This window comes from Vulpes lagopus, chromosome 10 (assembly GCF_018345385.1).
Source record: "Vulpes lagopus strain Blue_001 chromosome 10, ASM1834538v1, whole genome shotgun sequence".
NCBI classification, from domain to species: Eukaryota; Metazoa; Chordata; class Mammalia; order Carnivora; family Canidae; genus Vulpes; species Vulpes lagopus.
In genome coordinates, this window is record NC_054833.1 from 51,632,467 (window position 1) to 51,644,764 (window position 12,298).

At 41.1% G+C, this 12,298-nt stretch overlaps 1 protein-coding gene across 1 annotated transcript in view; it reads left to right on the forward strand.

Annotated features, from left to right (window-relative positions):
- Positions 1-12,298, forward strand: part of GUCY1A2 (guanylate cyclase 1 soluble subunit alpha 2) — a 330,262-nt gene that overhangs the window by 26,945 nt on the left and 291,019 nt on the right. The window contains exons 2-3 of the mRNA XM_041770456.1: positions 3,278-3,339; positions 11,701-11,822. Coding sequence (XP_041626390.1) covers positions 3,278-3,339; positions 11,701-11,822 — 184 coding nt within the window. The remainder of the gene's footprint in view (positions 1-3,277; positions 3,340-11,700; positions 11,823-12,298) is intronic.

Below are 12,298 nucleotides of genomic sequence, written 5' to 3' on the forward strand. Positions count from 1 at the left end.
GAGAAGAATCACAGATCTCTTTGATTGTCTTTTTATGAAAGGAAGTGTGGGTTGTCTTTTTACCCAGCCTTGTCTCTCAGATCCTGCAGCATATGGTTAGAAAATTATGAGGCCACCTGATTCTTCTGTTGCACATTCTTTGTGTTCTAGGAAGGAGGTTCGTGGCTTTTTATTCCTTGTAGAGCTTAATGCCTGGGGTCCTGACCTAGCTGTGGTGCCTCAGTGCCCTTTTCACTTATAAGCCTGCTTCCTAGGTCTGTCCTCAACCTTAATTTTCAGAATTCTGCTTTTATCACCATCTCTGGACTGATTTGAAGTTTTCATTGGAAGTATTTATACTTTCTGCTGCCATTTTTAAAAATTGTTTCTTCTGTCTACTGGAATCTGCACCAGCAGTAATAATAGATCTATTGATTTTTTAGGTGATACAGATCTTGGAACATTAGGCTTGCAGGGTAGATTACCAGACTCTTGAGGGTAGGAGCCATGTTTTTCAGCTGAGCATAGTCATAACTATCATTTTTTATGTATTTATTATGTATCTACTGTGCACCAGAGACTTTGCTTTATTTCAATTAATTTCCATAAACATAATGTGTACATAAGGAATCCTATCTCAGAGAACTTAAGTAAACTGCCCAAGGTCATCTAGCTAGTGAATCACAGAGCTGGATTTTGAACTCACTTTGTTATTAAATCCCCTTTTCTAAAATCATGTTTCTAACCTCCTTCTTAAAAGAAGGAAGGGATAGATATGGATAAGAGGAATGGGATCGTGGCCTGTAGAAATGTTGAGTAGGGGACAGGTGTGGAGGAGAGAATATATATATATATATAGAGAGAATACAATTTACATATCTACAAAGCCCCTATTTTTCCCCCTAATATGCTGCCTTGCATTACCGGCAGACATGGACACTATGAAAGGTACCCTACGGCTCTTAAGGCAGAAGTTGCCCCTATGGAAGGCTTTGGCCCACATGTGGGTCTTCGTGTCTTGCTTTTTTAATTCAGGTCAGAGAGGCCTTAAGATTTCGTGAAGATGTCTTCACTGGTAGTCAGAGCCATTGGTTGAGCAAACAGGGAAACTCTGAAGAAGATTCAGTGAATCCATGGTGACAAGATGTTCTTAGGGAGTCAAGTGTGTGTGGAAGTCAGGCGTGGCTTGCTGATGATGAGGAGATGCTCTGCCTTCAGCCTTCACACTTGTGGTTTAGACCACCAGGACATGCCCACTGGCTTCAGCCACCAATAGGGGCTGTATAAATGCTTTTCCAAGTTGAAGCTTTGTCAGATATGTCCAGAGAATGTTTTCCTTTTAATGTATTTGGAAACTATAAATTTAACTCCTGCTGGGGAAAAAAAGTAATTGCTTTACAAAAGGAAAAAAAATACACTCTTTCAAAGTCTCCACGCTTCTTACAAACATGTGCTTTTTAATGACTGGGGAATTCCTGGTGCAGGAAAAAAATGTCCTTTTGTACAAATGAGGTCATTTTGGTCTTAACTGGCCCTGTGCACTTGAGGTCCTGCTTTCTGTTCCCTGTTTTGTGACCAGAGGTTATTGGAAGGATAATCCCTCTGTGCATATTCACTGCTTTTAGGGCGTGTTGCCAAAGAGAAAGTTATCTTAGCTCACAAACTGCCAAGCCATTGCTGGAGAACCAGATCCCAAGGGTACTGAGCCAGTGACTGATAATAACTTGGTTTGGGTTGGCCCTGGGTTGAGTTTTTAAAGCACACTTCTCCTGTGCGCTAGGATTGCTGTGTCTACTTGTCCTCCTTAGATTTCTCAACAGCCCCATTGCTTCTTGGTTTAGACGTGATTTTCTTCCTTAGATACATTCTATTTACTCTGCTTGGATTCCATACTGAAGAGCAGAAACATCTGACAGTTTGAAGCCTCCTGTTCATCTTTTTAACGTGGTATAAATGAAAAACAGCTCTGGAAAGTATTAGCCCTATACCTATTTCCTTGAACATTAGGAGGCTGATTCCTCCTAAAATTAGTTTCTGACTTGGTTTGGCTAAAGTGAAGCCTTAGATTTGCTCAGTGAAAGGGCTTTCCTAAGTGGTAGCATGGAACATATTTCAGTGGATGCCCTTGATTTAATCGAAGTTTATTTTCTTTTAGCTCTAGAATATCCTTTTCCAACCAAAAAGGAGGCTAAAACTTGGAAGAGTATTGGGTGGGGAGGTTGCTACTTCTGTCCTGGATGTTTTCATAGGGAGGTAAACAGGGAAGGACTTTAAGAACTTGGCCAACAATGTCTGTAGTCTTTTTTAAATTACTTTTTTTAAATTAAATTTAAAATTTTAAAGATAGCCACTTTGAAGGATTAGGGGTGGGTAATACAGTGGTGTTTATTAACTGCTTGTTAGGCACCAGCGCTGTGGTAGGTCCTTCCTGTAGGAGACCTTTCTAGACCTCATCTGGGTTCGTGTGCTTAATTAGAGGCAGTCCATGAGACCGCTAAACTACCAAGCTGCCTTGCATACCGAGGCTCTGCATTAGAGTCCTTATATTCCCCTAAAATTCATCCATGGCTATAATGAATCAATCGTTTGATGAGCCTGTGACAGATTGTGCTCTGCCCAGCTGACTGCATTTTTATATTTAAAAAATTCACTCTTGCCACTGAGACTTAGGTTTTCACCATAATTTCTTATTTATATCTATGTTCTGGGATCTTTACGGCTGGCTCCCTGGGTCAAGAAAACTCCAAGCTCAGGCTCTGTTGCCTAAGTAAATCGAAGAAAAATGTCTTGATCTGGAATTAAGAAACTTTATCTTCAGCTGTCATGAAGAGGGAAGGATTATGCTGTTGGGTCAAGAATGACTTAGGTCTTTGTCTATTTCTTGTCCAGAGCACTTGTGGCCGCTCTAGGGGGCTTTGGAACCCTTGCTGGAACCCTTGCCTGGGAGGACTCCTTGAGGGAGTCAGGTTTGACCTGGGCATGGCCTACATTTCCTTCAATACACCTCCCCTCTACTGCCCACAATGCCTTGGATTATTGTCGGCGACTTGTACTAAAGAATTGGGAAAAATATGGCTAGGAAATGCTATCACACTTGAAACCGAGAAATTCTGGGTAATTGCTGAATGCCTCTTAGTTCCTGTGGGGAACATACATGGCAAAATGCATAATGGGTTAATATTGTAAAGTGAAAATACGTATGAGATAATTCGGAAGCTCTGTATCTGTCTCTGATGCTCAGAATGGGTATGGCACTGATTTGCTGATAATATATTTTATTATTATTATTATCCTCCAGCCTCAGACGATACAGCAGACTCTCAAGAGGACACTGCAGTATTATGAGCACCAAGTTATTGGGTAAGTAAAATGGATTTTCATCATTATTTGGGGCAAATTAAAGATAATTACTCAAACATAGCTAGCTGTTGAACATGTGGTTTTCTGCCACCCAGATGGGTCTTATTTCACACTGGCAGTGCTCCCAATGTGGGGTGGGGGCTCGTTGGGACCCCTGCAGTGATTTCCTTTTGCCTTTTGCTTACTTGTGTTTAACCCTTTTAAATGATTCCCTTTTGGTATTGCCTTTCTTTCCTTCTTCTTCTTGTGTTCTTAACCTCCTCTTCTCATCCATTAAATCCATTGCCCTGGGAATATGGTAAGGTTTAATGGTACCAAAGGAGAGGCTTTACAAGAGATTTTAGAATTCTTTAGTAAAGTTTACTCAAAATCATTACAAGCCTTACAGTTCAGTGAGAGGCATTGGTTTCCTTAGTGTCACATGCTACATGGCTTTCCTTAATCTTCTGTTTCTTGACATTGTGGTGAAATGAACTAACATAAGAAGACAAGATTGAGAAACAGGAGCCCAAGGCCTCACAGGCACACAGAACTTTAAAGTAACTTTATCTGTTTTGCAAAGGATGATGGTAACAACTAATCGAGGATGAGATGCATGGATAAATGAGGTCATTTCAATGAGCATATTCTGTAAATAGAAAACTCCAAATAAGTGTAAGGTATGCCTTTGATTGGCTATGGCAGAAAAACAGTTGGAAATACAGAAACCTAAATTCACTTTCTGATGCAATCTAGCTTAAAATGAATGAATTAAAATCATTGACATGAGAGGCAGTATGTATTTTTAATTTACATCTGAATGTTCTTCTGTATGTGTGGCAGCGATTTATTTGTGTAAGATTGTAAGAACTTTTGAGGAGTCAAGATTCAAACCCTGGTACCTCGTGAAATGGTGTCGAGCATCCTTTAACACTTGGGGCTAATAGTCAATGCCATGGGGAACAGGGATGTATTTTTGGCTATTAGGATATAGTGTAATTTTTTTTTAAACAAAAACAGAAGAAAAGAAAATTTAGTGGAAAAATAATCTCAGTACCTAGTACAATGCCACATACTTCAAGTGCTTGATAATTATGTTAATTGTCATTTCAAAGGGAATTGCTTTGAAACGTTTTCACATCAATCCTCAAAAGTGCAGTACTAGGAAAAGCATATTATTTAAACTTGTGAGATGGCTTTTAGTTTGAGGCCATTAGTGATTTTAAATGGTTTATCCTAACGGAAGTAGATGATGTCAAATTAATCTCTCCCCACATATTCTAAAATAAAACTTAATCACTCTCATTGGATTTGCTGCTTCCACAGTGTGACATTTGGATTAAATTAGTCAATATAGGGCAGCCCCCGTGGCTCAGTGCTTTAGCACCGCCTTCAGCCCGAGGTGTGATCCTGGAGACCCAGGATCGAGTCCCATGTCAGGCTCCCTGCATGGAGCCTGCTTCTCCCTCTGCCTGTGTCTCTGCCTCTCTCTCTCTCTCTCTCTGTACCTCTCATGAATAAATAAATAAAATCTTTTAAAAAAAGAAAAAAAATTAAAAAAATTAGTCAATATACTGAGAACAGTTTCCTGTGTGTGGTGAGCACTACATATTTGTTTGCTCTTATGTTTATTATTTTTAATATTTTAAAGACAATACCAGTAATCAACCACGAAGAATTTCCTGGAATAGTGAATGCCCTCTGTTTTGAAATGAAATCATAACTGATTCAATTGGAATGGGGATGTTAGAACTATGCAGAAGAGGTAACTAAACAATATTACCATAATCAGCAGAAAATTCTTTTTTTCCATTAGTAAGATGTGATGTAGGAAAATTAAGGTTCTAAGCTGATGGCCAAGAAAAGAATCCTTGAGACGTCTTTGGTGCAAAACGGTGGTTTTATTAAAGCATGGGGACATGACCTGTGGGCAGGAAGAGCTGTACCCCGGTCATGAGGAGTGGCCCATTTTATACTTTCAAGTTGGGAGGGGGTTAGGGTGAGCCTAAGTCTGTAAGGAATTTTGGAAGCAAGGTATCCAGGACCTTAAGGGGACTAGCTGTTGTTGGGAAAGGGTCATTTATTACTGTCTTATAAAACCTGAGTCATGAGACCCTTCAGATGTACATTGGTGAGTTATATGCTTGGAGGATGATCACCAACATGTGTCTTGGGGGGTGGGTTGAGATAAGGGAAGTTTCCAAAGGAATTTTTATATGTAAAGTAGACTTACAGGGTCCTGAGGGTCAGGCTATGATTGCTTGTTGCCCTTAGCAAAGTGTTAACATGGAGGCATCGGTGTTCCTAGGCAAAGGTCACTCTGCCTGTTTCAAGGGTATGTCAATGAGCTGTCAGTCGTAAGGACATTTAATAATTTCTCTTCTGCCTTTGTTTCCCACATCAAGGTGGAGTTCTCTTTTATCTAAATCACTGCTTCAACACTCCTGTTAACTCTGTCTATGTAGACCTAGCCTGTGGTGATTCATGGCCCCAAAATGGTCTTTTCTAGCTCTACTTCTTGCAGACATAGTGTAAAGAATACGGTGCCCGTGACTCGGATGTGAAGAGGTGACTCAGTGTCTGGCTGGTTCCAAAGAGCCCCATGAACACATTTTCACCTGGGTGTGGGCTACCTTCTGAGGACTTCAAGTACTTGTGCTCACTGCCCTTATTCACCTGCATGCTCATGAGGAGGACCAGTGGGCTGCCAGAATTGTGATGTCTGCTTTTCTGACTTTGCCCCTCCCATCAGTCCTGGTGTCCCTGTCCACCACCCTCTCGCTGTTTCTCCTTGCTACTGAAACAGGAGAGCATCTTTTATGACTAACACTTGAATTAATGTATTCACACCTGTGTGCTGTTCCTCTTAGGAAGACACAGTTTAAGGCTTTTTATCTCTCACTGAAAAGGATGGCATTTCTTCCAGTGAAAGGGATTTCTAGCAATTGGTAAGAAGTGCTGAGTATTAGTTTACGTATTTCTGGGGGGCAGAGGGAGGATGGGAAAGAGGTGGTTTTCCACATCTCTGAAATAGGGCTTTGCCTAAAGTTTATCAAGTCTTAGGTGCCTTAGGTTGAGAGGACGAATCAGGATGGATAACAAGGAGTATAAGCTAGCCCTTTTTATTTTATTTTTTATTTTATTTTTAATTTTATTTTTATTTTTTAGCCCTTTTTTAATTAAAATTTTTTCAGTTAAAATAAAAAAGTTATTTAACAATTTATTTCATATAAACATCTATTTACAATTTTTATTTTTATTTATTTAAATAAAAATATTTAAATTCAGTTAGCAGTGTAATATTAGTTTCAGGTGTGCAATATAGTGACTCAGCACTTCCCGACGTCACCCGGTGCTCATCCCATCCGGTGCGGTCCTTCACCCCCATCCCCCCCCCACCTCCCCTCTGGTGACCATTAGTGTGCTCTCTGTAGTTCAGAGTCTGTTTCTTGCTTTGTCTCTCCCTCTTTCCCCTGGGCTCACTTGTTTTCTGTCTTCAATTCTATATCTGAGTGAAATCATATGGTTTTGTTTTTCTCTGACTGCCCTATTTCCTTTAGCATGAGACTCTCTAGCTCCATCCATGTCCAGAAGGGTGCTAACCCTCCTGCTCTTATTTTCTTAAGTCTGAGTCTAATCACTGGCCTCCCAGCCTCCCTCCCTTCTCCTTTAAAAGTGCCCTTGGACCTGCTTTATTTACGAGAGCCTTAGAATGCATGCTTGATGCATGCTTACACCAGTCATTTGTAGAAACTCTGAGGCTTTTTTTTAGTCTCCAAGATGTAGACTTGAGTGCAGGGAGCAGCTGTTCAAAGGATCACACAGATGGAGGACTGGAGGGAGTAACCCATGGAGCCTCCATCAGGGAGTGAGACAGTCTCTCTGTGCCCCAGGAACTTTGTCTTTAAACATTTGTTCTGTTCCTCAACTTGTCTGTTCTCTCGTTCACTGGTTTATTCATAGAGACCATTCAAGTTGTCTCTACTGTCACTGTGGCTTCCAGATCCACCCCGATCTCCTTTTACTCCTGTCTCTCAGCATTGTATATCCACCACCACAAAGTGATGAAACGAATTAGACCATGCCACTTTCTCACATAAGGCCGCTGGGCTCAGATGTTAATGTGCATCAGGATCACCTGCGGGCTTGTTAAAACCTAGATTGCTGGACTCCACCCCCAGGGCCTCTGACCCCATGTATCCTGAGCCCTCAGAGGGTGGTGTTTCTAATGAGTTCTCAAATAATGCTGCTGACACTGCAGGGCCAGATATTATGATGTGACATCCCTACTTGAAACCATATCATGACTTACTGTGATAGACCAAAGCCTGAACTTTTCCTGTGACCTGGCCTCTGTTCACTTCTCTGCATCCTCTTCCACTTCCCTTTTTTGATCTCCGCTGGCCCCACTAGGCATCTGTGGGTTTCCCAAGTCCTGCTTGGCTTCAGGGCTTTGGCATGGACCATTCCATTTTCTTGGAATGATCTATCCCCAGATGTGTGCATGGATTACTATTTTTTTTAATACGTTCAGGTCTCTGTCTAAATGCCATTATCTTGAGAAAAGCATACCCTGGCTACCCAATCTAGAGAAGCCCTCCATCCCCTACTTCCATCTCCAGCCCATTTTGTATTCATTCTTCTTTGTTATTCCTTTCCATTGTGCTTATCATGGCTTATGTTGTTGATTTATCTAAATTATTTACCTCTATCATCCTATGCTTTTGTAATTGCTTGGTTCATAAGAGGGACTCACATGTTCTTTTGGCGGGTGGGGAAGAGTGTGAATAAATTGAAGAATTGCACCCTGGAGGTATATACACAGACGTATGGGTAGAGTGGATAAAAGGGTAGATTAGGCTTGAAAGTGGGTATAAAAGGAGGGTTTGACAACTCTCTCAGGTCCATCATAGTTCTAGTGCCAAGAGCCTTTCCCGTAGAGCATAAATTTTACTGATTTATTAACTTAATGTCTCATTTATGCTTAATGTTCTGCTGCTGTGTGTCCAATTGGCTTGGGGTTAAGTTTCTTATATTTTTAAGATTTTTTATGTAAACTCTGCATGAGCTCACTCACCCTCACAGTGTTCTGTTCATGCAGCATAGTCTTCTTCCCTTGTTGTAAAATATGGATAGGGGCCACTGAGTATACATCTTCGTGTTTGTGTCTCTGTAACTCACGCTTCTAGGGGGTGGGCTCACTTCTTGGACAGTGTGGGCTGGAAAGAACAGTGGGAGACAAATGAGGTAAGTAGGAGGCAAACCAGGTTCACCTTTGGAATTGAGAGGCACCGGGATGAAGGAAAGTCTGGTTCATGAGGACTTTTTCCTCTGATGTTGTTTTTATCATTATACTGTGTCCTTCCTCCTCTCTGTGCATCTTTGTCTTGTACTTTAGAACCGAGGACTAAGAAAATGTGCCTTGGAGTAGACATACCACACAGCAGATTTACTAGATCTCAAGTCAGATTCTGCCTTTGAATGATTTAGGGCAGATGACTTAACTTCCACGAACCTCCATTTTCTCATTTTAAAAATGGTAGTGATTACAGGGTTGGTTGGGGTGAAGTTAAATGTCGATGATAACGTCAGGTCATCACATAAAGTTAGTACAGTGCCTGGTACACAAAGTAATCAATATGTTCATTGAATCACTATTATTGCCACTATATGTCAGTGTCTGACTCTCCTGCATCCTTGCCCTGTCCTCTTGGAGTCTGTAGAAGTTTGCAATCCTTTGTTTACCATCAGAAGCTAAACATGCTCCATTTGTGTTCTAGCTGCAGCTTCTTGTTACAGAGAGTTTGGATTTTTTTTTTCCTTCATTTAAATTTCTGCCTCGAGAACATCTCCCCCAGCCACCCTCACTCGTGTTTACACTATGTGACTCCTACTGGTCTGTAGCTCCTGAGGGTGGATTACCAGCACAGTGTAGTCAGTCAAAGCAGAGATGTCTTTAAATCTGCGATTGGAAAACATGTGATAATCTGGCTTCCTGGGATGTCATGGTCCATCATTATATATTTTAAAAACTGAAGTATGAATAAATATATATTCAGAATCATGCCACTCATTTTGTTCTTTTTTTTTTTTTTTTGGCCAGAATAAGCATCATGATGCTAATAGGTGGGACTGCTGCCAACCTCCTATTAGTTTGGGACAACATTTCCTATAGTCATCTAAAATTAAATTCTGTTATTCCAATTATCACCATGGGCTCTGTGTTTGTTTTGTACAGCCAACCTTCTGTTCTTTTTTTCTTTGGACAATTGAATAGGGATTAAGCTACAGTAATTTCCATAGAACATGAGAAGTGGGTGAACCCTAATTATTCTGGGAAGCAAACTTTAATGGTATGATTTATGCTGTCGTGGTCAGATTTTTGCGACTATATGTTATTTTATTTAAAAAGTGATCTAGCTTCTTTTTCCTGTATTTACATAGACTATCTGAAAGAATAAATAAACACAATGTTAGATAAAAGGTATTATCTACTGATTGATCACTTTTTTGAGAAATGTACTGGGCACTCTACATCTGTTATTTTTTTTTGTAATTCTGACCATCTATTTCCTAAGATCATTGTATAAAGCTCATTTTACAGAAAAAGAAATTGAGGTTATGAGAAAAACTATTTTGTCTTTATATTTCCAGTTAAAATGAGGGAGCTAAATTTTACAAATAACCCTGTATTTGTTTTTAATAACTGCCTTCCCCATTCCACCTTTTATTGAGTTTCCTACCTTCTGGGAACTGCAGTATTTGCCACCCTGGCTTATTGGAATCTGATCTCCTTGAGGTGTGCAAACACGAGGCCCCATCAGTTTTTCTCTCCAGTCATTTCAAACATGCGAGAATGGGTCCTCTTTGATGCTAGCTTGGGCAGATTGCCCTGATTTCTGGAAACTTACAGGGAGTCTGAAGTCCACTCCAGACAGGTTCACATCTTCAATCCCATATCCACTCTCCCCCTCCTACCTCTGTCTGCCTGTATCAGGCCTTGGCCTGAGGCACTGGGAACGCAGTGTAGAGGGGGTATCCTGCGTTTTTTCACTCCGATGGTCCAGGCCACCCTTTTCTGTGTATTGTTATGAGGCAGGAGTAAAATGGAAAATGGCAGAAACCTTTTTTGATTCACCAGTGGTTGTAACGGTCCTGCCTTCTCTGTGGTGCCCTCAGTGAGGTGCCTGTATGAGTTCTGCCTTGACTGGTTCAGAGGCTTGCACTCTGGGCCCCACGGATTGCACTCCAGTCTTGCTTGTGGGGTCTGTCTCCTGCTGGCAGCCTCTAGATGGGGAAGGCAGGGAGAGGAGACAGTGGAGACATGTCTCTCTTTCCTACCATCTCCCTCACCCCTGGGAAACTCCTATTTTTTGCCCAATGGAGGCATCGTAGGCTGTTCCCAATTCTCTTCTTTCTTTTCCCTATTGATAACTCTTTCTGAAACCTTCTCTCTCCACTCAGGAATTACACTACCTCAGCAGACATTCATGGTGGAATGCAATACCCAGGGAGTAATGACAACAGCACTATCATCCTAGACCAGTTATTTACTCTTCTGAGGATTGCCTTTCAAATTCTTTTTATTCCTTTGCTTCTGTTAGCTAGCAGTGACTTTAGTACTTTAAGTTTTGATGTAAACAGCTACTCTTGGGGAATGCCTGTATCGTCTTCAACCTTGGTGCCTTAGCTTTAATCCAGGGGCAACTGGAGAGGTTCCAGGCCACATCTGATGACACAGGCATTTTCTCATTCTGTCCTTGCAGAAACTCTGGGGGTGGTGGGGTGAGGGGCAGGGGGAGGATCTCCATTTTATGAGGGAGGCAAGTTAGGCCCATAAAGATGAGGTCACTTGCCCCAAGTCTCATAGATAGACAATGGTAAGACCATGATTCAAGTTCTGTCAGACTCTAAATACTTCCTTAGCTAATTTGTTATCCATGCACCCACATTGCTTATCTTCTCAACTGTGAGGGAGGTTAAGACGTGTCTACTTTTAACACAGTGCTAGTGCACCAAATAAGTACTGTGAATTAGGGTGTTTGCTGGGTATCTTCCTTATAGGAACAGATTACCTGTGGCTTTGAAGCACATCAACAAGGAAACACTTGGGAGTACAAACTGATGGATATTTTGGTTCTCTTCATTTATGTTTGTCACATTCAGTTTCTTTATCAATGACAGCCTCTAGTTCCCAGCCACATGCCCAATGCTGATGTTAGTGCCGGCTTATGCCAAAAATGGTGTCTAAGGGCTTCAGTTATATAAAAATGCGATTATGCCAGGGGCACAGACCACGTGTGCTTGTGTGTGTATGCATACAAGTGCATTTGCAGATGCTTTAAAAATTTTCTTCATATGCTAATTTTGTTTTCTTCTTAGTTACAGGGATGCAGAAAGGAATTTCCACAATATCTCTAACAGATGCTTCTATGCAGACCATTCCAACAAAGAGGAAATGGAAGACATCCCAGGAATTCTTCAGTGCACTGCTAATATACTCGGTATATTAACTACGTATTTATATGAGAGAATGAGAGAAAAGGGGAAAGTACTAGTGATCGGAGGTTTAGAAGCCAAGGCAAATGAAGAGTGATTTAATTTTGACTTTGAGATGTTTAAGTGCAAATTACATGCATGCCATTTACTTGGAGGTTGAAACACATAATAATGAGAATGCTCACATTCCAGGGAATCCTGGAATTCATGTGTTGGTATTAGCCTCCTGTGATCCATATTTTTCTGGCTCTTGACCTCAACTGAAGTTAGGGATCTTCCTCTCTGAGCCCATACTCTTATTGTTTCTAATAATATTATCCCTCTATTATTTGTGAGAGGCCCTGGTTGGAGCAGGAGAGTGGCTCACATATACTCACAGTAGACTCAACAACTCAGAGGTGGTGAGGGAGCTCATCTACTGAGGTCTTTGTGTGTGTGTGTGTGTCTGTGTCCATCCATCTTGAAGATCTTAGTATTTATG